Consider the following 26,593-nt stretch of genomic DNA (forward strand, 5'->3'; position numbering starts at 1 on the left):
GAGTCCCTGCTCACACAGGACACAGGAGGCAGGTCCCCGGTGCGATGGTTTCTCTGTCACGTGTCGGGTTGTAACAAACACAGTCCCTGCTGGTCATGGTGCGGGGCACACGTGGGGCTTGCTCAGGCCTCCCTGCCTTGGTACACGCAGGGCTGTCTTCCTTGAACACCCTACTCTTCAACTGTGTGCGTAAGAAGCTCCTATGCATCCTTCAAAACCCAATTCTGACATTCACCTTTGCTGGGTTGCTCGGGACACAAGGCGAAATATGCAGTTCCTACTTCATGGAATGGGGCTGGGCGCGATGATCTCCAAGTTCCAGAGAAGGAACCAGGCTCCCTGAACATGCCCCATGAGTGGGAGGCTGGGCATGGGGACTGGGGCTATAGAGCCCTCCCATGGCCTCAGCCCCTTCTCCCGAATACAGGCCCTTCAAACCCACTGCCGTCTCCTGCCAACCAGCTGTGCGGCAGGTGAATCTGTCACTCGGCGAGTCCTGGTATGAAGAACTGGAGTGTGGAATAGCAAGAGCCATTTGCTACCAGTCTGTTCCTGGCAGAGATCCTGCCCAACCCGGAGCTGGGCCCAGCAGCCAGCAAATCCTGCTGCAATATTTACCAAGCCCCGTTTTGGCAAAGCCTGGGCCTTTTAACATCACTCCTGGCCTTTTAACATCAAACTCCTTTTTGACATTCGTGGCTGTAGCCATTAAAACCTGAGCATGCTGGCTACTGTCAGCGTTACCAAGGTGATCTGCAGCCAGCCCGGGCCACCTTGTTCCTTGGCCTCCTCCAGGATGCCACAGTGGGGACAGACAGACGGTGACCGAGTGCCTCCCAGGTGCCCGGCACTCGGTGGGGCGTTGTACATATGCTGCCTTGGCATTTCCAAGATGGGTTCTGCAGAGCAGTAATTACCCAGGATGTTAACAGGGACTGTGCCAAAAGCACCACATTGCACTGAGCCTGCAAATGCTGAGTTCACAAAAGGCGAGGGGCTTCCTTGCTGCAGGACTTCTCAGAGCCTTAAATACACTGAGACGTGTGGCAACGTCTCTAAGAGATGCATCCAGTTGGGCCGCACATACCCAGCCACAGAGCCCATCTCTCCCACCACAATCTGCAGTCGCCAGATTTGATTCAGAACATCCTCCACCTACAGGGCCGGCATCCCATATGGGCACCGGTTCAAGTCCCGGCTGCTCCACTTCCGATCCAGCTCTCTGCTGTGGCCTGGGAAAGCAGAAGAAGATGGCCCAAGTCCTTGGGCCCCTGCACCCGCATGGGGGACCGGGGAGAGGCTCCTGGCTCCTGGCTTCAGATCGGCCCAGCTCCAGCCTTTGTGGCCATTAGGGAAGTGAACCAGCAGATGGAAGACTTCTCTCTCTATGGCTTTCAAATAAATAAATAAAATATTTTAAAAAGAGAAAAAAGGACACGCTGTCACTTCATTTCACTCTTCACCAGCCCTGGAAAGTGACTACAGCCGTTCCCAGCTGAGAAACGGTGACACAAACTTGCCATGTCCCTCCCTTTCACTGCTGGGTCCCAAGCAGCCAACACAGACGCCGACACTTGGTGAGTCCTGGACAAGCAGCTGGGAGCCACAGGAAGAGATGCCAAGTAAAAGGCCACGCAGGGGAGCACTAGGAGAGCATTCTGGAGCTTCCTGCCTCTAAACCCCTCGCACTTCCCACGGCCACCTCTCCAAAGATGACAGAGAAGCCCCCCGAGGCTGGAAAGGGACAGGATATTCATGGACCTGACCTAGTCCTGGCCTTCAGGGAGCCTCCCCCAGGTTCAACTGAGTATGGTTCCCCCAGGGCCTTGCCAACCAAGGACAGGGTGGGAGTCACATGACCATCACACCTGCTGTGCACAACAGGAGGCCAAGCCGCTGTCAATCATACCCTACCTTGGGTTGCCTTCCTAAGAGGCCGATCCTCAGACTTTCTAGGTCAAAGCTCATCCAAGATGGTGTTTGTTCACTGTGCTGACAACCAAATGTGTACGGACACACACACACATGGATACCACTGGGGAGTGCAGTAACAGGTGCAAGCTCCAAGTCACAGTACAAACAGTGGACTGGATGGAAGCAATGTGACATCCAGGAGTTGGGCAGGCCATGAGCGGGGCACCTGGAACAGCATCGCTCCTGCAGCAGCCGCAGCACAGCACCCAGTGCTGGCCGGCTAAGGCCTCCTCGAGGGACAAAGAAATCTGAGCAGGTGACCACAGCCAGGCCACCTCCATGGTGACAGCTAAGGCTGCCCGGCACCCACACCAGCCCCACACCTCCCAGCTCCCCACTGAGCATTCCCCAGGTGCCCGGAGCCCCGTGGAGGCCCCACCCAGCCCACTGCGGGGCTGGCTTTCACAGCAGGTACTAAAACGCAATGATTAGGTGACAAACCTCATTTGCCAGGAGGCAACACGCAGAGTCATAACTAGGCCTGGCTCCATGGGAACATGGATATAAATTCTTTCTGACAGTTGTGTTATTTCAAAATGTGAGCGTCACCCACTCATCCATACACACTTCTAGAAAGATCCTGACACACAGCCCTGCTGACTGTCTGGCCCAGTATCTGACCAACTGATGGACCAACAAACTGACTGGTCACAAGCCAGCCATCAGGAGCACAGCCCATCCCGCACATGACAGAGAGCCCATGAGCCCCTCCGACCTGAGCGCGGGCAGCACGGGAGCAGGTGCCGCCTCTGCACGGGGCTGAGCTGGCCCAGGCAGGAGCTGAGAGGCTCTGATCCTTGTGCCCCAGGGAGTCTGTGGCCACGGCTTTTCCAAGGACATCATCATGGAAAGGGCAAAAGGTTTCCACCCACCCTGGGCTCCAACTGCTACACCCTGTCTTGGGAGACACCCAAAGATGAGATCCTCTCCTGCACTGGAAAGGTGACAGGACTGTCCTGAAATACAGGCGCCCGTCGTCTTCAGGGGTGGCCCAGGCTACCAGATGACCAGAGCTGCCCAGGAGGAGCTGCTCCCGGTGCTGCCATGCCAGCACACTTACTCATTCACCTTATTCTGCTAACTGCCTTTCTCTTTCCCTTTGGGAACTTTTTTCCCATTCCACCTGGCCAGGAGAAGTGAGGCAGCGGCTCAGGCTGCTCAAATAACCACTCCCTGGTAACACTGATTGGGTTCTTGGATAAGCACATGATACCGCCTGAACCAATCAGAAGACCCCCTCCACCCCTGATGGCACTGATTGGTTCTTGATAGGTACATGACCCAGGCTGGGCCAATCAGAAGGACTCCCCGCAATCTCTGATGGTGCTGATTGGTTCTTGGGTAGGCACATAACTCAGAATGGGCCAAACAGGATATTCCTGTGCTTGGTAATACCGTTAATTCAGGTATGGCACATGACCCAGGCTGAGCCAATCACCTCCTTCTCTTTGAGAGGGGCTAGGGACCCTATCTCTCTCCCCTGCCATGTTTGCTAAGCAAGCAGAGTAACTCGTGCATGGAGGGAGTCTGATCAAAAAAAATAAAATAAAAAATGAAGGCAAATGGAGCCACAAAGAGATAATCCACAGCCTGGGGACAACTTCCCCCTGAGTCCCCGTTAGACCACGGCAGGGTCCCATGCAACTGAGTAGCCCTCTCTGATGCTCATTTAGGAAGCCTGCCGGTCGCTCCAATGTCGGGTCCAAGCACCACCCTCCCAGGAGGGCCACTGAGCCACAGGCACTGCCATCACGCCCACCCAGCACCCTCAGGGGTGCATCTCCTGCTCTCCGTTCGCCAGCTCAGCTCAACCCTCAAAGTCCAGCAGCATAAGTGCCTGTCAAGAGAGACAGGAGATGAGGGTCCTGGTCAAGAGAGCCTCAAGGTCTCAGCGGGCCCCAGGACTGTTCACACCGGAGCCTGCCAACTATGTCCTGGTCCCTTGTTGCCAGGTCCAGCTCTTGCCAAGGTCCCACCTTGTCGCCCCCTTGACCTCCACACTCCCTGCCGATGGGATTTCCTGCAGCTCTGAGAGCCAGCCAGAGTCTCTCCTGCAGTCATAGCGCCCAGCACACAGTAGGTGCTTGGCACATGCATGCTGCCCTGATGTGTGCTGGGGAGGAAGAGGAAGCCAGCCATGCTACATCCTGTTCCCATTTCAATTGACACAAATACCCAGGGTGGCAGCTTCTGAGTTTATCCCTCAGATGAGCCTAAGTAAGGGGTTCAGATCCAGACAGCCAGCCTCCTGAGCGCTGTCTCCTGCCCTCTCTCTCCACTCCAAGGCAGCTCCATGCCATGCACCTGCCAAGTCCACCATGCAGCCCAGCACCCAACACAGTGCCTGGCCCCGATGAGCATCTGTGCAAGTGACCAAATGCCACCTGCAGCACCACACCTGGGCATCTCCCAGGAGCCTCCGGGAGTTCTGCTCTCCGGAGAGAAGTCTCCAGAGCTTCCGGGGACAGCAGAAGAGGAGAAGCAGAGTAGGGAGGAGAAGACAAGAAAAGTGGCTGAGGGTGGCAGAGGCCAGACCAGGAGGGCTGAGGGTGAGCACATGTCACCCTGTGGAGTGGACCTGGTGACTCCCGAGCGCTGGCTCTAGCCCCACAGAGAGCTTGCTGCTCCCGATGGGAGTCCCCACAGCACCCCGAGGCTGAATCACAGGGAGAAGGACCCGGAGCTGGCCCTCAGGGACGGACAACCTTGCTGGGCAGCGCTGGGGTCAGTGGGGCAGTGCTGAAGATCCCATGAGAACAAGAGAGGGAAGGAGCAGAGGAGGAAGCCTGGGGGTCTGCAGAGCGGAGGCGGCCTCAGGGCTCCTCTAGGGGCCATACATATGGGGGATCACAGGACAGTGTCCTCCCCTGGGGTATGGCAACAGCTTGGGGGTATCAGTGTATGCCAGGCACAGGGCAGGAGAAGGGGGGGGGGGGCAGGAGAGCAATCCCTGCACTCCTAAAGACGGTAGAGAAAGAGGCACGCCATGGAGATCAATGGGGCAGTGCCGGGAGCGGGGGACCCGCCATGGGGTTGGGGGCAGGCTAGGCAGGAGCTCGCAGACATGGTTCTGAGCAGGGACTGCAGGCAGTGGACAGGGCCTCCCAGCTATGACAGCAGTGCCGCTGCTGTAAGTAGGAGCCCGGTCAGGAGGTGGAACGCCAAGCCAGGGACAGGCAAAGAGAGGCACACAGACGGGACGCAGAGGGCGAGCCAGGCCCGTTGGACCCAGGCCTAAGCACCACAGTGGAGCCAGCGCCCACAGGAGGGGCAGGCAGTGTGCAGGGCACGTCCTCCCGAGGCAGGCGCCATACAGATGATGGACGTGTCTGGAGAGCCCAGGGCAGGCAGGAGCCGGCGTGCTCTTGGGAGTGTGCAATGAGCACCCACTGCCCCGGGAGAAGGCATTGCCTTCTAGACCTCCTGGAAGCCATCTGCCTGGAGAATGCTGGGAAAACCAGCGAAAGAGGGAGCAAAGGAGGGTCAGAGGGAAGACTGGGAGAAGGGGAGGCGAGGCCAGAACTCACTGGCAGCTGCAGCCTAAAACATAAGAATAAAGGGGACAGGGTGCCCTCAGGATACAGAGGAGGGGCCGGTGCCATGGCGCAGTGGGATAATTCTCCACTTGCAACGCCGGCATCCCATATGGGGGCTGGTTCTAGTTCCAGCTGCTCCTCTTCCCATCCAGCTCTCTGCTGTGGCCTGGGAAAGCAGCAGAAGATGGCCCAAGTCCTTGGGCCCCTGCACCCACATGGGAGACCCAAAAGAAGCTCCTGGCTCCTGGCTCCTGGCTTTGGATCAGCGCAGTTCTGGCCGTTGTGGCCATCTGGGGAGTAAACCAACGGAAGGAAGACCTTTCTCTCTGTTTCTCCCTCTCACTGTCTGTAACTCTACCTCTTAAACAAATAAATAAATAAGAATACAGAGGAAACCCTGCTACAACACTGAGAGGCACATATACACGCACACACAAAACATACACACATGCATACATACAAAACACACACACACTACACACGTACACACACACACCTGCCCTGGGGCCATCAGGATGGAAGTCCTCCGACAACCCCATCGGCCTGCCTGGGATGACCCTGCCCCGTGAAGAGGGCAGCTGGGCCCTAACGGATCCACAAGGAGGGGCTGAGACCCCCAGGGCTGGCCAGGGACGAGATCCTGTGCCTGAGTGAGGCTGGGCCAGGCCCCAAGGACAGAGTGGGGAGGGCAGGTGCACCCCGGAGCCCACTCTGCTTCCCCTGGGCTGCATGGCAGGCCTGTGTGCTGGGAGTCCAGCCCGCAAGCCCAGTGCAGTGCAGAGCTCCTATCTGGGAACCGGGGGCAGAGTCCACTCCCCTGGCAAGTGCATGCAAGTTCAAGGTCTGAATGAAAGAGTGGGCACTGTCTTCCTGGTGTCCTCACTGATGGAACAACATGGAACCTTCCACGGCAGCTCCTGCTGCTGACTGCACCGTGCACCACCTCACCTTGGAGCCAAGATGCTCCAAATTCTGTCCAGGAGACATTCATTCCCTCTGCCCTTAACCTAGCACACCCTCCCAGGGCTCATCGTCAGCCTAGTTTTCAGGAATTCTCTATCCAAAATAAATCATTTAACAAAAAAAAAAATCTGTATCTACAGTGTATGGAACAAAGGAAGATTTCAAAGTCCATTAACTCACGGCGATGGTATGTTACTGGGAGAATATGGGCTGTGTAATTAAAACAATTTAAATCCGATTATGAAGAGACGGTGGGCTCGCCTGCCTGCCACCGCAGGAAAACCAGTATCTGGAGGTTTTGTAAATTACCATAAAATTGTGAATTAGAACACACACACCGCTCTGCTCCACCACACCCCGCTACCACAAGAGCAGATGAGGCACTCCCAGCAGGGGGCGCAAGCCACGGGACGAAGCACTCCCAGCAAGGGACGCGAGCCAGGGCCAGCTCCCAGCCGTGCGCCCTACTGCCCAAGCATCTACCAGGCGCCAGAGAACAGGGCCACGATCCCCCACCTGCCAGCCCGCCTCTCCAGCTTGAAGCGCCGTCACTGATTGGCTGGGCCTGGCAACTTCCGCGCGCTACCTCGGCAAGTCGCATAGGACACGGGTGCCTGGGCTCCAGGGAACTGACCTTCTTCTAAGTCCCTGAGGCTGGGGCCTGGGTCTGCTGGAGGTGAGTGGGCAGGGGCTGATCGGGCACCTACGGCACACATGCTATACACACACACACACACACACACAGCTTTCAAACTCTCCCAGTAATCCTTCGAGGCCAACGTGAGTATTCCCATTATGCAGATGAGAAAACTGAGGCGTAGAAACATGCACAGAGCCACAAGGACAATAAGAGGCAGAAGAGGGACTCAGTCCAGCCAGAGGACTGTCCAGTGTCAAAGGCTACTCAGGGATTTCCCACTACCTCAACCCTACCCCATCCCAGCCAGAACTGGTCGGGAGCCTCCATGTTCCCCAGAGTGAGCTGTGGGAGGAGCAGGGACAATCCCGGCCATGCCATCAGGTGCTGGGACAGGTGGGGGCACCAGCCCCCTTTGGGGCCACAGCACCCTGGTGGGATGTAGCTTCCACACACAGGGACGGTTCCTGGCAGCTGCCACCTGGAGTTCTGTGAGCTCATTCTGGTAAATTCATAGGGATCTGCATCTTGGACCCTGCTGTAGCCCCGTCACAGCCTCTCGGTCCACCTTGAACCGGTGCTGGGGTGACCAGCTGCGAGCAAGTCCCCCTGGGAGGCCCCTCGCCTCCACCCCCCTCCTGCTGGCCCCAGGTGAGAACCTGGCTGAGCTGGTTTGCAATCCTGGGCAGTGGGCTCTTTTGGACTACTGGCCAGTAGAGAGTGGGCTGGAGGATGACAGCCACCCTGTCCACGCCCAGATGGCTAAGGCAGCGACCTGACCGCGCACAGCTTGCCCACTGCTGCCCTTCCCAAGTCCAGCAAATTGCAACCAATCCCTAAGCTCTGGGTGGGCGCTGAGCCGTTGGCCGCGACCCTGGCCCTCTAACAAAGGGCAGGAGCCCAGTGTTGAATGACTCTGAGAGTGGTGCACCAGACACACCAGCAGGCCTCGGGCACCCCTGGCAGTGGGAGCCAGGGTGTCACCGGACAGCCCACGGAAACCACGCAGGTGTGGGCAGGGGAGCTGGGGATGGGATCCAGAGCCCTCCAAGGATAGCTGCTCCCTGTCTGCGATGCCCACAGCCAAGGCTGGAGCGGAGGCCTGCAGGATTGGAGGCTAGGGGGCTCATTGTCCTCTTAAGTGTCCCCTAACCCCAGGGCCTCTCCTCCCACAGTTCCAGGCCTAGCTCCAGGTGTCCAGGCTCATCCAGGGTCCAGGGGGCTCTGTCCCCAGTGCCTGAGCCACCTCTGCCAGGAGGGGACATCCCTAGGTCTCTGCAGACCTTGTCAGGTCCACCAGCAACTCTGGACAGCTCACAGTCACCATGGACCCTTCCATTCCATGCCCTTGAACCTTGGCTCAAGTCACCCCAGCACCTGCAGTGTCTGCCTCCCTGTCTTCGCTTGCCCAACCCCTGTTCAACATGCAATAATTCACCCAGAGTCATACTCTGGAATACACCACTTCCTCCAGGAAGCCTCCCCTGGTTGCCTCGAAACCCAGGCTAGGTTAAGCACCGTCTCTGTGCTCCCACAGCCCCTGGGCCTCTCCCTTCCATTGTAACACAAGTTACACTCTTAGCGTGCATCTCTGTCCCCGCCACACCCATGGCAAAGCAGAGTGGGCAGCCGGGAGGGGCCACATCCTCACCGGCTGCTGGATATGGCCACCAGGGCAGTCTCAGAGAGTGGTCCCTGCCAGGCCGGACACTGTCCTCATAGGCCCAGCCACCTCAAGTCCCGAGGGAGGCTCACATACTTCCGCGACCACCACCCACTTCCTACAGCTGAGCCTCATCGTTTCGGAGTAATTAAGTCCAGCAAACCAGAACGGATTAAGTGAGGACTGACGGTGACCAGCTGAGCTGCTCCCGCCTTGCCCCTGCCCGGTCCTGGGACTGCAGGAAGCTGGGCGGGGCCTGGGCCCAAGGCCAGCCCCCCAAAGCCAGCAGTCGGGGTTCGGGGGGGGTCTCTTAACAAGATGAGGCAGGGCCCAGGTGGAGGAATTCTATTTAATTACTCATCCAGTGCAGGGCAGCCACTGCCCAGGTGGTGGCAGGAGCCAGGTCCTGGCCACTAAGGCAGCCTAGCATCCGGGGACCACAGCAGCCCTAGCAGGGTCACTGCCAGGCCAAAGAACCAACAGAGGCTGCCCCAAGCAGGGGTGAGCCCAGGTGCCAGGCTGCCAGCCCTCATTCCTTCACTGTGCCTAGGAACCCACAGAGGTGCCCAGCTGGAGGGAGTGGAGATCTCAGCCCATGGTGCGTGTTGGGGACTGCAAAAACCCTCATGGTGGGGAAGGCCATGGCCACGGCGAGGGTGTGGATCGCAGCAGGTCCAGTGTGTGATGTCCAGACACCCCTTTCCTGCAACAACACGCATGGGAAGGTGGGAACAGGGCCCAGCATGAGGGGCTCCTGCTGCTACCCAGGAGCTGTGGGTGCCCAGGGAGCAGCTCCAGCACCTGGGCACCAGGCCCTGGCTCCTGTGCAACCTGGGAGGGCAGGAGAGGTCAGGTGGTCCCACACCCACAGGGACTCTCAGGAACCAGGTGCCCCTCCCCCAGCTGCTGCCCACATTGTGGGCTCCACACTTCCCTATGCCAGGCTTGCAGGCCAGCAGGTGCACTCGCTAACTGCCTATACCCAGATGGAGCCAGGCCCTCCCCCTCCTAACCCTGCCTGCAGCACAGAGAAGATTCACGTCGGCACCGGGAGGGGACATCCTGTCTGCACGTGCTGTGAAGCCCCAGGCTCAGGGTGCATCCTGGTGAGGCCACACTGCTGCGCCTCAGGCAAGATCCCCCTTCTCTTCCTCGGGTGACCTCTCAGCGCAGGGGCTGGGGCCGGCCTCCAGACCTGGGCAGTCAGGCTCCTGCACTCCCTTGCCCCAGGATTGGTGCCGGGAGGAGCCAATCTGTCGCCGAGCCAGGCCAATGAGCAGCAATCCTGGGACTCCCGTGAGACGCTTGTTAATGGGGAAGGGCTGCGACTGGTCTGAGTAGAAAGCCCACCTAGGGGAGGGTGGGGTCTAGAGCCCCTGGATCCAGCCATGCCTGAAGTTCACAACCTCTGGTCTCCTCTATCACACAGCCTAATATCCTGTAGCCTGGACCCCGGTGTTGTTTAGGCCAGCAGGTGGGTTTCCAACTGCCAGGACACACATGGCAGCAACAATGGGCCTACAGCACGTTTCCCTGCAGACCATCTGACTTCCGTCCCAACACACAGGCAGGAGACAACTTCCTCCCAGGTGACGCCAGGCAGGAGCCCTCAGGGGGCGACACAGCTCAGCCACCTTCCCTAGGTCCCCCGGGGCCCTCCCAGCACCTCCCTAGGGGGCCCCGAAGCTAGAGTGCCCAGCACAAGCAGCACCTTGCAGGCCCGGGAGCCACAGGTGTGACAGAAGATGCAAGGGGCTCTGGCTGGGTGGCAGCAGGTCCACACGCAGACCACGCCCCTGCCACACCCGGGCCAGGGGCCAGGCCCCACAGCCAGGAGCGCCCCGTAGCAGGTAGCAGCCGTCAGGACTGGCCAGTGGGTGCCGAGCCTCACCCTGCTCTCCTCCCTTTAATGATGCTAATTTTCTTGGCAGGAGCTAAGTACCCTGACACAGACCCAAGCCGCGTGCTGCGCTCACGCAGGCTTCCCCTGATGAGGTTTTGATCATGAACAACAGCAGAGCTTCAAAGGCCGGCAGCCCCCCCGCTCGGCAGGAGAAACCCCACTCCTGCTTCCTCGGAGGCTCACGCGGCAGTGGCGGCAGCGGCGGCAGCGGCAGGCGAGGTCTCCGTACACGGGCACTGTTCTCGGGTTCCCAGAGCACCCCTGAGCAGGCCCTGGGAGAACTGGGGGGAGTACCCCCACCCCTGCCACGCTAAGCTGCCAGGCCCGCTGGCCCCACACCCGCAGTCACCAGGGACCCCCCACTCCTGCCCCAGCCCAGAAGAGGCAGCGGCCAGGACCCCAGTCCCATTCCACACTCTCGCAGGCTGAGGCTCCCAAGTCCAGCAGAGAATTCCCAGATGAGAGAGGGCCCTGGGGACCCGGGTCCAGGCACACAGGCTGAGCACGGCACCTGCAGCCCAGGGCAGCTTCTGGTTCCCCAGCAAGGCCCCCTCCCACACAACCCACCCCTGCCCATGAGTGGCGGCAACATCCCCACTGCACCAGATGCTGCCCAGGAGGAAGGGCCAGCACCCAAGACCCCTGGGCTGCAGCAAGGCCATGTGCCACGCCCCTAAGTGGGCTTGGGCATGAAGGCAGGATCCCAGGCAGCAGCTCACTGGCTGCGGAGAGCCGTCTGTCTATCTGTCTGTCTGTCCATCTGGACACTCTCACCGAGCACCTGTTACTGTGACATAGCAGTGAACAGATCCGTCTCCATGCCTTCAGAGCTGAGGCTCTCAAAAAGTGCATTAGTAACACAGGGGCACAGGGGCAGGTGTTTGGCCTGGTGGTTAAGAGCTCCCATCGGAGTACCAGGGTTCCGTTCCTGACTCCAGTTTCCAGCGCACGCAAACCCTGGCAGGCAGCAGTGACAGCTCCGCCCCAGTCATCGTGAGCTGTCTGGAGAATGAACCAGCAGCGAGCTTTCTCTCTCCCTCTCTCTCTCTCTTTCTGAATCTTAAACAAATATTGTTTTAAAAATAACTTAATTTCTGGAGACAGAAGCCTACAAAGAAGGACAAGGAGAATAATGGGGGCCCGAGCTGGAGCCCCTCTTGGGGAAGGGAACCTCTCTAGGGAAGTAAGATCTGAGACACGGCTGAAGGTTGAGAAGGAACTCATCATGCAAAGAGCCTTCCCGATGGTAGGAATGGCCTGTGCAAAGGTCCTGGGGTAGGTGCATGGCTTGGCCTGTTGGAGAAACAGCAAAAAGGCCAACACAGCCTGAGCAGTGAGGTCAAGAGGAACAGCAGCTGGGAGGCAGGCACAGCCAGGCCTCGTCAGGGCACTGCAGGTCCTGGCGAGGGGTCTGGACTTTAGTTGTAGTGCAGTGGGAGCTACTGGAGGTTTTCAGCAGGAGAGGAAGTGGTTAGATTGAGTTTTTGCAGAGTATCTGGCTGCTGCCCGGTCAGGGCTCTGGAGGGATGGTAGAGGCAGGAAACAGTTAGAACACGACCTCAGGGGTCCAGGCCAAGCTGGAGAGGTGGCAAGAATGGGACAGAGGCCAGAGAGGAAGGGAAGGAGAGCATCCACTTGGCTGCCAACCCTTCACAGCTCCTGGGCCACCCATGCCACACTTTGCTCTCTGTGCCAGGCGCCTGCGCTGCCTGGAGTCGTCCTAAACGGTGCACAGACGGCCCCGGGCACAGTGTGCCAACAGACCCCAGCTATCAGCAGATGCCTCTGCTTTCTAACGGGCAACTGCAGGAGCCAGAGCAGACAGAGCTGCCCCATTCCTAGACTGGCCCCAGGGACCCACGGGGCTTCTACACCGCAGGAGGATCCACCGGCACGGCTGCAGGCCCCCAGCAGACTCCAGCACCCTGCAGTTCCCTAGACTCACAGAAGACAGCGCAGGACTGTGTCAGGTGCAGAACCACAGCAGCAGGTGCAACCCAGAGCCCCGTGGGTGCTGCTCAGAGACCCGAGTCACGGCACAAGGCAGGCTGGGAAGCTGGGCCGAGGGGATGAGGCCTGGGCCCAGCCTGCTGAGCAGTTCTGAGGTCAGGACTGGCTGGAGGCTGGGAAGGAGAAACAACCCTCTGGAGGGCAACCTACTAAGCTGTTTGGGCTACCAGAGCCCTGTGGGAGAGGTGAGTGAGGGCAGGTGCCCTGGCAGCCCCCCAGGGAAGGAAGGTTGGAGCTACCCTGGACTAAAGAGAAGCAGCATTTGGACAGAGGTGGTGGCACCAGCCCTGGAGCCAGGCCACATCAGAGCCACCTGAGAAAGAAGGGCGCTGTCGAGACGAGCTCAGGCAAAGCTCAGGGCAGGTCTCAAAGCAGAGGCCAGAGGGAGCCCCTCCATCGCACAGATAGAAAGATGGACAGAGCCCACAGCCCCAGGGCAGGGGCGGAGCCGAGGCAAGACCGCGAGTCCCTACCTCTCCAGGGCACGGAGCAGGAGCTTGAAGAAAAGTGGGTAGCAAGGAGTCGCCCTTCCAGGCCAGGCCCCGGCCACTCGCCCACGCCCCCGACACTGACGCTTAGGGAAGGCAGCTGGCCCTTCCCAGGCCCCAGAGCCCGGACCGAGCCCAAACCCAGCCCAGCCTCCCCACCAAACGGGCCATGGGGCGGGGCCAGGCCGCCCATATTGAAACAGCGCACAGTAACACGCAGCAGGTGCCCGGAGCCCTGGCCTGCACAGATGGCGCCCAGCAGGCTCCGTATGAGCCCACTCACAATCCTAACTCCCCCTCCTGCTTCTCCCGAGACACCCAGAAAGACTGGGGCTCGACTCGGAGCTGCACCCATTGGCAGCCCAGCCAGGGCGGGAAGTGGGAGGTGGCCAGGGCCCCCCTGGGGAGCACTGGGGCCAGGCACATAACCACCACCCCTGCCACTTTCCCAGCAACTGCCCAGTGCTCTGCCCGGGGCGGGGCTTGTCAGTGCATCTCCCCTGTGCTGTCACTGCGAGGTTACAGGGGGACGGGAGCCTCAGGCTGCCTGAGGGAGAGCGACAGGACCCCTGCCCCCCAGCTCAGCTCCTCGGCACCCTGTCTTCTCAGGCAGACGGGTAGGGAAGAGCCAAGCTGAGCAAGGACGAGGACAGGCGCGGGGCAGGTGGAGAGACAGCCACAGTGTCTGGCTGCCCGGCTAGGGTCTGGGGAAAGACTGGTATAAGGGAGCTAAACTGGACAGACGGGGTCAGCCAGGGCCGCACGTCCCTGATCTGTTGGAGGGACGCCCCTGGGCACCCAACTAGGAGCTCCCCCTCCCCCACCCTACCTCCCCCCCCCCCCCCGGAGCCTGTTGCCTCCCTCAGCTGCTGAGGCCACACGGTCACACCCAGCCACGGGGCCCTGCTTCGGGTCCAGCAGGGGGAACTCAGATCCTCCTCTTCTCGCCCACGGCCATCAGCCAGGAAGCTGGGTTGTTTACAGGCAGGGAGGGAAGTCTCGGGCAAGCCAGCTGACGGGATACTGGACCCAAAGCCACTGACCAAGGCCAGCGCCCCCGGGAGAGGGATTGTCACGGGCCAGCCAGGGCAGAGACGAACAGTGTGCCCCAGCCCGCTGCAGGCCATGAGGGCTGAGGCCACGCAAAGTGCAGACTTGCCACAAGCCAGCTAGGGACAAGGAGGGGGTCGCGGGTGCTGGCCCAGGGCCACCAGGCCTGGAACTCGCCATTTTCTTTCTTTTTTCTCTCAAACTAATTGTGTCGATATATAAACCCCTGGGCGTTTATAAGGCACAGCATAAGGCCTATGTATGCTGTGCAGAGGTTAAATGTAGCTACTTAACAAATGCATTACCTGCAGAGTTAACATTTCCTGCATCGAGAACACTTAATGCCCACTCTCTGAGCACCTTCCAAGGTTACCCAGCCCCACCCTGGACAACGGAGCTCCTGACCTTAGTCCGTGCGCTTGGCCACAATTGTGAATCCTTTGGCCAACACGTCCCTAAGACCCTTCTGCAGCCCCTGACCCCACCTCTCTGCTCAGCAAACTCCAGGCTGAGAGCTGGGCCCTGCCCAACCCTGGTTAATCGAACACAGCACTGGCAGATCCAGGGGCAAGGAGAGATGGCAGTTCATGCTGTCCAGGCGGGGGCCAGGCTTCTGGCCTCCCATCACCCCAAAGGCCTGCCCTGAGGTTCAGGCATGAGGACCAGGAAGCGAAAGCCCAGAGGGAATGGTGAGCACCGTGGGTGGGGGGTGGGCCAGGACCCCACACCCAACCTTTCCATCCGCTGTCGCTGCTGTTGCTTTGCAAGTCACTAAGGAAACAGGAGGGCTATTCTGACACCAATAGGAAGCGGACAGTTGTGATATTCACCAAGTACTTCCAGGTCTCCCAGCTCAGAGCACATAGTAGGACTGTGCTCCCTTGGTGCCCTAGGACCGGCTGGGGCCACATGACTGGCTTGGGGCAGTCGGTCACAGCAGAGGTGACTTGGGCCATGAGCAGGCTGGGCCCCCACCCCCAGCCCTCTCCCTCTCTGGCACAGTGACTGGAAACAGCCAAGCTCTGTGACCACAAGGCCCGAAGCCAGCTGACCCATGCATGGTAGACAGCAGGTGCAGGAAGTCAGCGGTGGTCCTGGGAAGCCACTGAGCTCAGGGAGTGTTCTTTACCGCTGCACGTGACTTGGCCAACCCCGACACACATAACAGGATGTCCCAGGGCCAGCACAAAGGCGAGGGCCAGACAGCCACAGTTCTGGGTCAGCAAGCCCAAGGAGGGTGGCGCCCAGGCATCAAACCGGGTCTCAGATGGCTTGGGAAGACGCGGTGTGGACAAAATGCTCCATGATCTTACACGATGCCAAGGGGAGGCGGGAGACAGCTTCTGGAGGGGACAAGGCCGGGGGACTTTGACCTGGCAGCTCCAAGAATTTGGAAAGACTGAGGCTGCGAGCGCTAAGCCGGCCTCCAAGAGAAACCTGGAGTAACGGCCCCAACTTGCTCCTAAGGCAGAAGGTGGTTAGAGTCCCCGCGTCAACGGCCCGGGAGTGGCAGCAGTGCAGCTGCATCGAGGGGAACAAGTGTCGCACCAGACTCAAGGCTTCCTCACACACTGGGCTCGGTGGGTGCTCGTGTGCTCCCTGCCAAGGCTGGGACAACAGGAACGCCGAACCGAGGTCCCTCACAAAACTGGAGGATGGGAGTAGGGCAGGAGTTTATAAAACGGTAGCATGTGTGCATGTGTGCGTGTGCACAGGGGCGTGCTCACATGTATGCCTGCACACGTATATGTGTGTGTGTGTGTGTGAGTTCTCAGAGGCGGGGCTCCGACAGACCCCTTGTTCCACCATATGCAGGTATGTATACATGTGCACGTGTATACATGGGCGTGCTCACATGTATGCCTGCACACGTATGTGTGTGTGTATGTGTGTGTGTGTGTGAGTTCTCAGAGGCGGGGCTCCGACAGACCCCTTGTTCCATCATATGCAGGTGTGTGTGCACGTGTGCACAGGGGCGTGCTCATATATCTGCCTGCACACACGTGTGTGTGTATGTGTGTGTGAGTTCTCAGAGGCGGGGCTCTGACAGACCCCTTGTTCCATCATATGCAGGTGTGTGCACGTGAACAGGAGGGACCCCAGACCAAAGGAGAACCCTGAAGTCACGAGTTCAGCGGGGACAGGCTACAGTCCCCAGCCTGTAGGGACTCCACAGAGGGGACAGACGGTCTTCCGTCCCCAGCCAAACACTGAGGAGCCAACAGTGGCTGCAGCCTCATCCACAGCCAACTTCCTGCTGGAAACATCACTAACAGCAGCCCCCGAGAGGTCAGGAAGAGGAGAGCTCTGTGGGACACAGCACAGCAAAGCAAGACGGAGCTCAACCGGGGCCACGAGTGGGCACAGGGCAGGGGCTCAGAGGGTGAGATGCCGAGGGAGAGCCTGCCCAGGCAGAAAAGGAGACCACACAGACCCACGTGGCAACACAAGCTTCCAGGTCTGCCCTCGCACAGCAGCTTCCTCCAGGAGGGGCCGGACAGACGGACACCTTCCAGGCCTGGGGAAGGAAGCCAACGGGTGGTCTGAGAACGCGTGCATGTGTGTGCAGGCCAGCAAGCTTGCAGTGTGACGCCTCCCCAGTGAGGCCACAAGAAACAGCAACATGGCCATCCGTCCCAAGCCCCTCCACCAGGCCTGGCGAAGCCGAGAGGATGCCACCCAGCAGCGGAGAGTGCAGCAAACCATGGGGGAGAGACTCAAGGGGGAGAGAAAGTGCAGGCCACCACACACCCAGGCTACAACGGGCACGGGCAGGTGTGCTAGTGTGGGAGCAGACGATTGGTCCTCAAGAGGCCCCGGGTTCCAATTCCCAGGGCCGTGACCATGATGTTCTACGTGGCAACACAGAACTGAGGTTGGAAATCAGCAAGGAGATCGTTCTAGATCACCCAGGCAGGCCCAATACAATCACAGGGGGTCCCTGGGAGATCGAATGAGCTGTGACCATGAGAAGGGCCCAAGCCACCACAGCAGGCTGGGAAGCTGGGGCAGGGGTCAGCAGCCTCAGGGCAGCTGGGGAAGGCCAGGAGGCCAGCCCACCCCAGTGTCTCCAGTAGGTGCCTGCCCTGCCAACTCCTTGGCTTTAGTGCTGCGAGGTGCGTGTCAGCCTTCTGATCTGCAGAGCTGTCGAGTGACTCGCGGGCACTCAGATTTGCATCATGAGCTGAGTGGATGGCAATGGTGGCCACAACACAACCGTCACACTTAGCAAAGGCAGAGATTGTGTGGGACCTGTACTTGCAATCGGAGGCCAAGGAAGGAACAGAAAGGCATCAGAGAGCAAGGAGAGAGGCCTCCCGCAGAAGACTGAAACGCCTGCACGGCAAATGCGGGGCACGCTGACCTAAGAGGCGACCGACAGACATAAACTGACCAGGACCTTCACAAGGGCACCTGCCTGCTCCCTGTGCGTCCTGCGCACTTTATGCCATGCCTTCAGGGTTTGATGTGAACAGCGGCGACACTTGGGTAATTCTTACCCTGTCTTCCTACAACACTGCTGCGCTTATGGTAACTTGGGGGAGTCCTGCCTCACACCTGTTCCTTTTTTCTGCCTCTTCCCTAAACTGCAATCGCTCCACGCTATGACAGCACACCCATCTTGACTCCCAGGAACAGGTAACGCTGGGAGAGGCTCGTGCTCAGCCGGCTCTTCTCCGCATTTATACAATCTTCTACCCGCATGGGCTTTAAGAAGATGCGAGTTTTGTATACAACTTAGTATCTCGTCTTATATCGAAAACGCTAATTTTCAGTAATTGCTAACAGGGACTTTGCCAGTTAAATCCAGGCTGCCACTTTTTAGAATCTAAGTGCTCTTGCTCTGCCACTCCGAGAGGGCTCCCAAAAGTTCATGGCATTAAAAGATCAGTTTGTTTTGGTGCAAAACACTTAGGGAGGGAAGAAGGACGGGGATATCATTATATTCTTGGAATTGCAACTATAAACTACACTGAAACTGTTCTCCTTGTGTCACTATCATGTCAACATAAAAAAAAAAAGATTTAAAAACATTTTTTCAAAATTCATGCAGAAGGCCAGCGCCGTAGCTCACTTGGTTAATCCTCTGCCTGCGGCGCTGGCATCCCATATAGGCACCAGGTTCTAGTCCCGGTTGCTCCTCTTCCAGTCCAGCTCTCTGCTGTGGCCTGGGAGTGCAGTAGAGGATGGCCCAAGTGCTTGGGCCCTGCACCCTCATGGGAGACCAGGAGGAAGCACATGGCTCCTGGCTTCGGATTGGTGCAGCACGGACCGTGGCGGCCATTTGGGGGCTGAACCAACGGAAGGAAGACTTTTCTCTCTCTCTCTCTCTCTCTCTCTCTCTCTCTCTCTAACTCTGCCTGTCAAATAAAAAAAATTTTTCATGCAGAATTGTTTCATTGCACACTCTTTCCATGAACTTTTTCAACCCTCATCAAAACCTATTAAATGTGATTCATGGAGTCAACCTGGTGACAACAGTAGGTTCGAGCCCTGGCTGCTCTGCTTCCAATCCAGGTCCCTGCTGATGCAACCTGGGAAAGTAGTGGAGGATGGCCCAAGTGCTTGGGCCCCTGCCCCACCCACGTGAGAGACCAGGATGGAATTCCTGGCTGCTGGCCCAGCCTTGAGTGTTGCGGCCATTTGGGGAGTGAACCAGCAGAAGGAAGGTCTCTCTCTCTCCATCTCCCCCACTCTCTGACAGTCTGCCTTTCAAATAAATAAATGCTTTTTTAAAAAGTGATTCATTCTTTCACATAAACTGACCAACTGTCCCAGAGGAACGTGTTTTAAGCAATGTGTACCTGCCCGCAGAAGTCAGAGCAGGACCAACCTAGCCAACTACAATTCAGTTTTTTCAGTAATAACTTAATTCTGCAGGTCTCAGCATAAATGATCTTATTTTACCAAAAAAAAAAAAAGGTAGCTTTGGAACACTGAAATATACACACAGCCACTAAAAGTAATGTTTACAAGTAGCTCACAGGGGTTTCAGAAACAGTCAACGCTTAGTAAGCGAACAAAAGCAGCAAATACAACTGAACAGGATAGGGGCTTATCAGCCACAATGGGAGGGAAAGAAAGACTGGAAGGAAACACAATGGTAGAATTCAGAACAGTTCTGTTCTGCTCCTTGATGCTGCGGCACCTTCCTTGTTGTATACAATAGGCACCCACCACCCTGTTCATTTCTGGATTTTTAACGTAATACATGTTCATCGTAGCAATGCATTGCTTTTATAATTGGGGAGGGGAAAGCAAAAGCTAAAAATGAAGAGGTCAGGTGGGGTCCTCTCTCAAGGAATCCACTGGCTTAAGAAATGACAGAGCTGCAAATACCAACAGCCTTAAGACAAGCTGAGCTGGATTCAGAGCTGGGTCAAGGGACAGGGAGGGAACTGGCGGTTCCTGAACACCCACCGCTGGCCCTCCACAAGCAACTGACACATGTCTCGTCCCATTGAATGCTCACGATAATCCTGTGAGGCCAGTACTGCCATTATTCCCTTTTAACAGATCTGAGACAGGATGGAGATCCCCCCAGAGTCCCCACGCAGTGAGGACTCCAGTCTGCCCAGCCTCTCCCTACACTGCAATGTACCACCTCTGTCCCACTGCAGTGAATGTCCGGGCCCAGGGGACAAAGCATCCAACCACCACGCAGGGGACAAGGCCACCATACAGACGGATACCCAGGGAGCTGAGCACCTGCTCACAGAGCCCCAGGCAAAGCTTGGGGATTCTCAGCTGTGTTCTGCCCTTCCCAGAGGCCCTCCAGGGACCAGCCCCTCCCTTCCCCTACAGGCACCCACAGGCTACACAAGGCCATGAGCTAATACTGTGGGTTTCTGCCCTTGGCATCGTAAGGTATGTCCACGCATGGGCTTTAAAACCTGACCAGCGTCTCCAAACCCGGACGCTGTCACTACTCCGTGGTTTCAACTGTGCGGAAACTTTCACCATCACCCAGTGTAAGACCCTGTCAACCCACCACCCCTGAAGCCTCGGACACTTTCCAGTTGTACCAATGACACACAGCACCCAGAAAAGCAGGATGTTGACCAGAAAAGCCCCCCAGGGGTGGGGGGAGGAGGGCTTTCAAGGAGGCTGAAGTCTGAATAGCCCCCAGCTATGTTTTGTTTGGGTTGCTGAAATTGTTTCATGAGTTAATCACAGTCAAAATTTTACACTGAAGCAACAGCCCACACTTGGGGTTCCTCTTTTAAAAACAAATCGGCACTTCCACAACATTTGTCACTCCCAAACGGTAAAATCGCCGAAGCCGTGTGACAGCTGCTCCTTTGAACAGAGATGACCCCTGCAGGCCCCACAGCCCGGGGCCCCAGAGGACAGGCTGCCCACTCCAACCACAGGTGCTACCTGCCTGCCATGGTAACCCAGAGAGATCACCTTCTCCTCTCCCAAAGGAGCTGCTTGCTGTGTGGGCTTCACCAGGGGGAGAGGAATGCCCATGGCGTACTCAACTCCGCAGAGGGGGACTCCAGAGAAGCAAGCAAGCAAGACAGGTCAGTGGAAGGATGTTGCCCAGCTGTGCCACACCGGCAGGGTCCCCGCCACACCTGCGACTCCTGCGTGCTGGAAGAATGCACGTGCAGACCGTGCCTTCAGCTCCCCCACACAAAGAATGGACGCAGAGACAAGGTGTGTGGGGACAGCGTCGAGGAAGTGCTGGGAAATGGCGACGCGTCACCAGAGAAACCGGCGTCACCCAGAGCTCCACTCCAGTTAGTGTCGCTCCCTCTCGCCTGGCTGGACATCGGCAAGGAGTTGCACTGAGGACACACGTAAAAGCAGCCCGGGGACGCGGGGACATTCTAGAGACTGCTGCTGGGCCACGACCAGACCCCATAGAAGCCCGGGAGCGCCTCCTGCCCATATCTCTAAGGACAGCTGGCGAGGCCAAGCTGCAAGCAGCAGATCCCAGCACCGCCTGTCCGAGCACCACCCCACTCCCTGCAAACAAAAATACTCAGACTCTGGGCTTGTACAAACCCTCCCAGGCACCCTGGGGCCTTCAGACCCCACACCAAGGTGGTCCCTTCCTCAGAGCTGGGACCACAGCTCACTTCTGCTGCAGCCAAGAACAGGAGGCCCGCCGAGGACTTCCGTCGGGCACCAAACAGCCTTGACCTTTCGAACTCAGACCAGCCTTCCCGGAAACGGCAGGCAATGGGTAAGACAGGGCGGCTGCAGGCACTTCTGAGTCTGGTCTGCTGCTTTAGAGACTGCTGGGCCCAAGCCCTCAGCCAGCCGCCTCCTCCCTGCACCCAGGGCCCTGTCCCTTCTGCAAAAAATCCCTGTCTCCTGGGGCTATGCCCCTCTACGCTCAGCGCTCCAGGGCGCCGGTCTCAGAGTCAAACCCACAGGCCGTGTGCGGAGGAAGGCAAACCGGGAGGAAATGGGACCCGCGCTGGCCTGCGTCAGGGGCAGAGAGGAGCCTTGAGAGCCGCCTGGGGAGCCGAGGCGCGCGGGAGGCAGCTGGGTCACTGACGCCCACGCCGCATACCTGTTGCCGGGGCTGCCTGCCCTTCCCCTCAGTCTCTGCAGACGGCGAGTAAGGATTTCCCCGCAGCCCGGCCCGGCCTAGCTCTGCTCCTTTCCTGTGCAAACAGCGCCCACCTCCGGCCCAGGCGGTGGCGCCTCCGCCCGCCTTGTGGGCAGCGAGAGAGAAACCGGCTGTTCAAACCTGGATGGAGGAGGAGCGCAGCGGCGAAGCAGGGCCGAAGCTAACTGGGGGGCCCGGAGCCGCGGAAGGGCGCCAGTCGAGTCTCGCTCCGGAGAGGGCAGACGATGCGGGCGCGGGCTGCTGGGCGCTCGTCGGCTCCAGGCAAGGAAGACCCCGGGCGCACCAAGAACCGGGCGGGCGGGCGTGCTCCACACAGGTAACTGGCACGCAGACACGCCCACCCGCAAACACCCCAGCTACAAAGACCGCCCCGAGCCACGCACGCCTGCGCGGCGAGCGCGGAGCGCACACGCGCGCCTGCCAGGCCAGAAAAGAGCGGAGTCCGAGAGCCCCTCCGCACGCAGCAGTCCAGGCGCCGCTGCCGGCCTGGGCCTAGGAAGGTGCGCCACCGCAGGTTGCACCTCAGTCTCCTAGCCCGCGCAGCCGAGCCGGTCGCCGCTGCGAGTCCAGGCCGCGCGGCCCAGCGAGCCGTGGGCACAGCGGCCACTCACCTTCCTGCACGGCCTGGAACGGGTTGTTGGCCTCGATGACCTTGATGGAGTAGGTGATCTTCTCACTCTGCAGGATATCATCGTTGAGGCTCAGGTCGGAAACAGCCAGCTGGAACACTCTGTCGTCCTTGGCTGCGTTCTCCTCAAAGATGGCACCTTGGGGGAGAGGACGGGTCAAGACCAGGCCTGGAGAAGCGCCTCCCCCACCGCGCGCGCGCCTTCCCCTCGTCCCCGGGGTCTGATGGCTGCCGGTTCCCAGGTGGTTAGGAAGTCTGGGCGGGTTAGGCTCTGCCGGCTCAGTGCGTACAGAGCGTGCTCCGCGCTGCCCTCCGGCGTGCACGTGCACACCGCTGACATGAGTTACGCACGCCCATCCCACATGCCGTCACCAGGTCACACCCGTGTCACATAACCCAGGCACTACAGGTCCCAGCCACGCCACAGTGGACGGAGCCAAGCCGAGGTGGCCTCAGGTGGCACCCAGCCGCCCCGACGTGGACCTAGTAAGTCCCATCCCAGGAGCCTGAGAGTTCCCGGGGAGGGCAGTATCCCCACCCCGACTCCAGAACGCAGTGTGCCTCCTTTCTGCCATGTGCATCCCCTGCTGAGTGGAGCCGAACCAAGCAGGCTCACCTGCGCCAAGGAGGACTGCTCAGGCCCGGGGCCTTGGCTGGCTGTCAGCGGGGATGGCCGCGACGCTCCCCTCCCAGCGCGGGGCTCGGCCCCCTGCTCTCTTCCCTCCCATCTCCCGCGCTTCCTCTTCCTGTGGGGGCAGGGGGAGGGACTGCCTCCTACGCCCCTCGCGTTCTGATCCAGTGGGGACGAAGGTCCCAGAAGAAGCTGTTCTTGGAGGCCCTTCTAGAACCGCGGACAGCTCCTCCAGGGCGCCCTCCGGCTGGCTTTTTGCGCGCATAACCCTGCTTCGACAGACCCTGCGTTTGCAGCCCCGGATCGGCCGCCGGAGCCCGGCCCTGCAGCCTGGGCCGCTCCGAATCCCCACCCGCGCCGTGCCTCGCCACATATGCCGGGAGCATGGCCGAGGTCTCCAGACTAGGCCTGGTGAACCCCCAAGCTGAGGGCCAGAAGGGCGAGGGCAGGAGGGAGCACCCGCTCCTCCTCGGGTCCTTGCCACTCCCGGAGCCCGCTGACCGCGAGACCCGCGCCCGCCGACCCCCGCGGGGGGCCATGCAGTTCTCCCAATGGGGAGGGGGGCGGCCCCTCACCACCCGACTCCTCCCGCCCGCGTGTCCCGCCTTCTCCGCCTCTCACACCTCCCAGCCCCCAGTTTCCCTGGGCTCGCCGGTCTTTCCCAACTTCCGGAACGGCGACTGCGGAGGGGCGCCCCCAGAGCGACTGCCCGCAGCCCCCAGCCCGGCCCAACTTCCCGGGATTCCTCCCGTGCAGCGCGCAACTCCCGCCCACTCCCCCTCGGCGCGCCCCTTCCTCCCCGCGCGCTCTTCTCTCCGGCTTCCCTCCCTCCCTCCGTCCATCTCCTCCCGCCCAGCGCCCCTCACCCCATCCCCGCTGCCCACGCTGCTTCCCTTGGCTCCCTCCACGCAGACCGTCTGCCGGCCCCCTAGACTTGGACCACGCGAAACTCTGAGCCTGTCCAGGATTGGGCTGCAGTAGCCACAACCAGATACACACACACACCCACACACACCGAGAGCTACACAGACACACGCCGGGGAGCAGGCAGACGCTGCGTCCACTCTAACAGGCTGACAGACCGTGGTGCTCGCGCCAACACACGCTCCGATGGCCCCGCACACTCCAACGCCCTCTCGCAGGGACACCGACGCGGTGCCAGGTGCACCCGCCGCGACACACGCTGACGGCACCCACCCACTCTCGCGCACGGCCCCGGTCCGGCCTCTTTGATCCTGCCCTGCCAAGTTGGCGAGTCTCGGGGGCCCTGCCCGCCCCCTGGCCCCCAGCTACCCTGAGCTGCGCGCAAGGGCCCGCCCGAGCCCGCCGACGGCCCCGCCGGAGGGCGCGGGTCTCGACGCGCGTCCCTCCCCGCGTCCCACAGCAGCTGCGGCCCTAAGTGTCGGCAGAGGCCGCGGGGCCCCGCGCGCAGAGCGGAGCCCCAGGGAACGGCGAGGCGCCCGCGGGAGCGCGGCGCGGCCCGCGCACAGCTCCTCCGCGGGGCGGCGCGGCGCGGCCCTTCGGGGGAGCACCGCCCGCCGAGCCCCTCGACCCGGGGAACCGCCAAGTTTGGACGCTGTGCAACCCCCGCGCCGTAGGGGCCCCCACCCCGCCTCGGCCCCGCCGCCAGCCGCGCTCACCGATGTGGATGATGGAGTCGGCCCGCACCGACACGCACTGGCATATCCAGGGGAGAAGCCACAGCGTCAGCGCTTCCATGTCCCCCGGGCGCGCGGCTCATCCGCCCGGGCCCGGGGCGAGGCCGAGGGCAGCGCGGAGCGGGGAGGCGCCGGTCCCGGTGCAGTCCCGGGCCGCTCCCCAGCAGAGCCGAGCCCGCCCGTGCGTCTTCCCCCGCGCGCCCGCCCCTGCGCCCTGCGCCCGCCCCAGCCCAGCCCAGCCCAGCCCAGCGCAATCGGGCTCCCGCTCCGGCTCCGGCGGCGGTTGCGGCGGCGCCGGCAGCCCGAGCCCAGGCCGGCGCGGCGGGGGCGGCCCGCGGCGGGGGCGGCGGCGCTTCCCGCGGCTCGAGCGGCTCCGGGGGTGGCAGAGGCGGCGGCGGCCGGGCCGGCGCGGCGGCTCCGGGCTCACGGTGTGTCTGAGCCCCGGCGAGGAGCGAACTGCGGAGGACGCCCCCTCCCCTCCCCCTCCCCCTCGGCTCCACTCCCCCTCCTCCCTGCCCGCCTTCCTCCCCTCCGCCCTCCTCGCCACCACGTGACTGCGGAGCCTCAGCCTCAGCCTCGCTGCGCTGCGCTCGCCCGCTCGCAGCTCGGAGGGGGTGCCGGGCGCTCCGCGCTCCCGGCCCGGGGGACGCTCGGAGGCCGGCAGGGCGGAGGGGACCGTCCCGGGCTGTGGCGCTCAGAGACGTGGCGGCCCGGGCATTGTTCCTCCGGATCGCCAGGGGCGAGAGGAAGAAGGAGGGACGGCCCCCGACTGCCCCGGTCCCGGCCAACCTCAGCCGCCGAGGGTCTCGGGTCATGCCCCGGACCCGGACAGACAGCCCTTTCTCGGAGCAGGACCTGGGTATCCCGGAGAGAGACGGGGGCGCGGCGCCGAGCCAGGCACCGGGATGCCAGGGGAGCCAAGGGGGCCGGTGGCGTCCGAGCGTGGCGGAGGGAGCCCCGGCTGCGGGCTCGAACCCCGGCTGGCCGCGCGGACCTCAGCGAAGGCCCATCCCCCGCGCCGCGAGCGGTGCGCTCAGCCCCGAGTCGGGCGGGAGGCTCGGACTCTGAAGCCCAATTCATGGCCGGAAACCGGCGCAGCCGTGACCGCGGCGCCTGGACGTGAGGAGCCTTCCAAGCGGCCGGCGGGCTCAGACTCCGACCCTGCACGGCGCCTTCGCGCGCGAGCCCGGGCGAACAGCCCGCGCCCGGCGGCCAGAGCCCAGCGGGGCAGCCTCCTCCGCCGGGCGCACGCCTCCGGCCAGCCGCCACCAAACAGCGCGACGCCGTTGTGGGATCGAGCCTGGCAGGCCAGACGAGCCGGACGCATAGCCCTCGCGCCAAGTCCGGGTCGGACCGGGCTCCCCGTGACACTCCCAGGATCTCGAGCAGACAGCGGAGCCTTCCTGGACCCGGGTTCCGCGGAAGCGGGGTCTGGGAGCGCCTGGGAAGAGCCTCGTGCGAGGAGCTGCTCGAAGCGCCCGCTGGCCTCGTCGTAACCCCGCAGAGTGACAGGCTGTACGTTGGGTGCGAGAGACTTGGAGCGGCTTAGCGCACCCGACGCAGTGAGAGAGGCAGACCCCTACCGGGGCACTGGAAGATGAGAAGGGGCCACTGTGAATGACCCGCGTGTGCGCAGGAGAGCCCTGAGCTCCGACGGGGTCTGGAAGGAAGAGCAGTGTTGGCTTCCTGGAGGAGGTGCCAGTTTTAATGGCGGAGAAGAGGTTACCACGGGAGGAGAGGGCGGTTCTTGCAGGCATTAAGCTCTGGTGAGTGAGTGTGTGTGTGTGTGTGTGTCCTCCAAGCTGCCCACCACTCACTGCCAAGTTTACCTGGAAAAGGCAGAGGGAGGAGAAGTCAGGAAAGG

The 26,593-nt window shown here is 60.8% G+C and overlaps 1 protein-coding gene across 1 annotated transcript in view; it reads right to left on the reverse strand.

Moving 5' to 3' along the window:
- LOC133775995 (glutamate receptor ionotropic, delta-1) overlaps positions 1–24,790 on the reverse strand; it is a 706,634-nt gene extending 681,844 nt beyond the window's left edge. Inside the window, exons 1-2 of the mRNA XM_062214629.1 lie at positions 24,712–24,790; positions 22,424–22,579 (exon numbers count right to left, since the gene is read on the reverse strand). Coding sequence (XP_062070613.1) covers positions 22,424–22,579; positions 24,712–24,790 — 235 coding nt within the window. The remainder of the gene's footprint in view (positions 1–22,423; positions 22,580–24,711) is intronic.
- Positions 24,791–26,593: the final 1,803 nt, after the last annotated feature.

The sequence above is a fragment of the Lepus europaeus genome, chromosome 17 (genome assembly GCF_033115175.1).
Source record: "Lepus europaeus isolate LE1 chromosome 17, mLepTim1.pri, whole genome shotgun sequence".
In the NCBI taxonomy this organism is placed as follows: domain Eukaryota; kingdom Metazoa; phylum Chordata; class Mammalia; order Lagomorpha; family Leporidae; genus Lepus; species Lepus europaeus.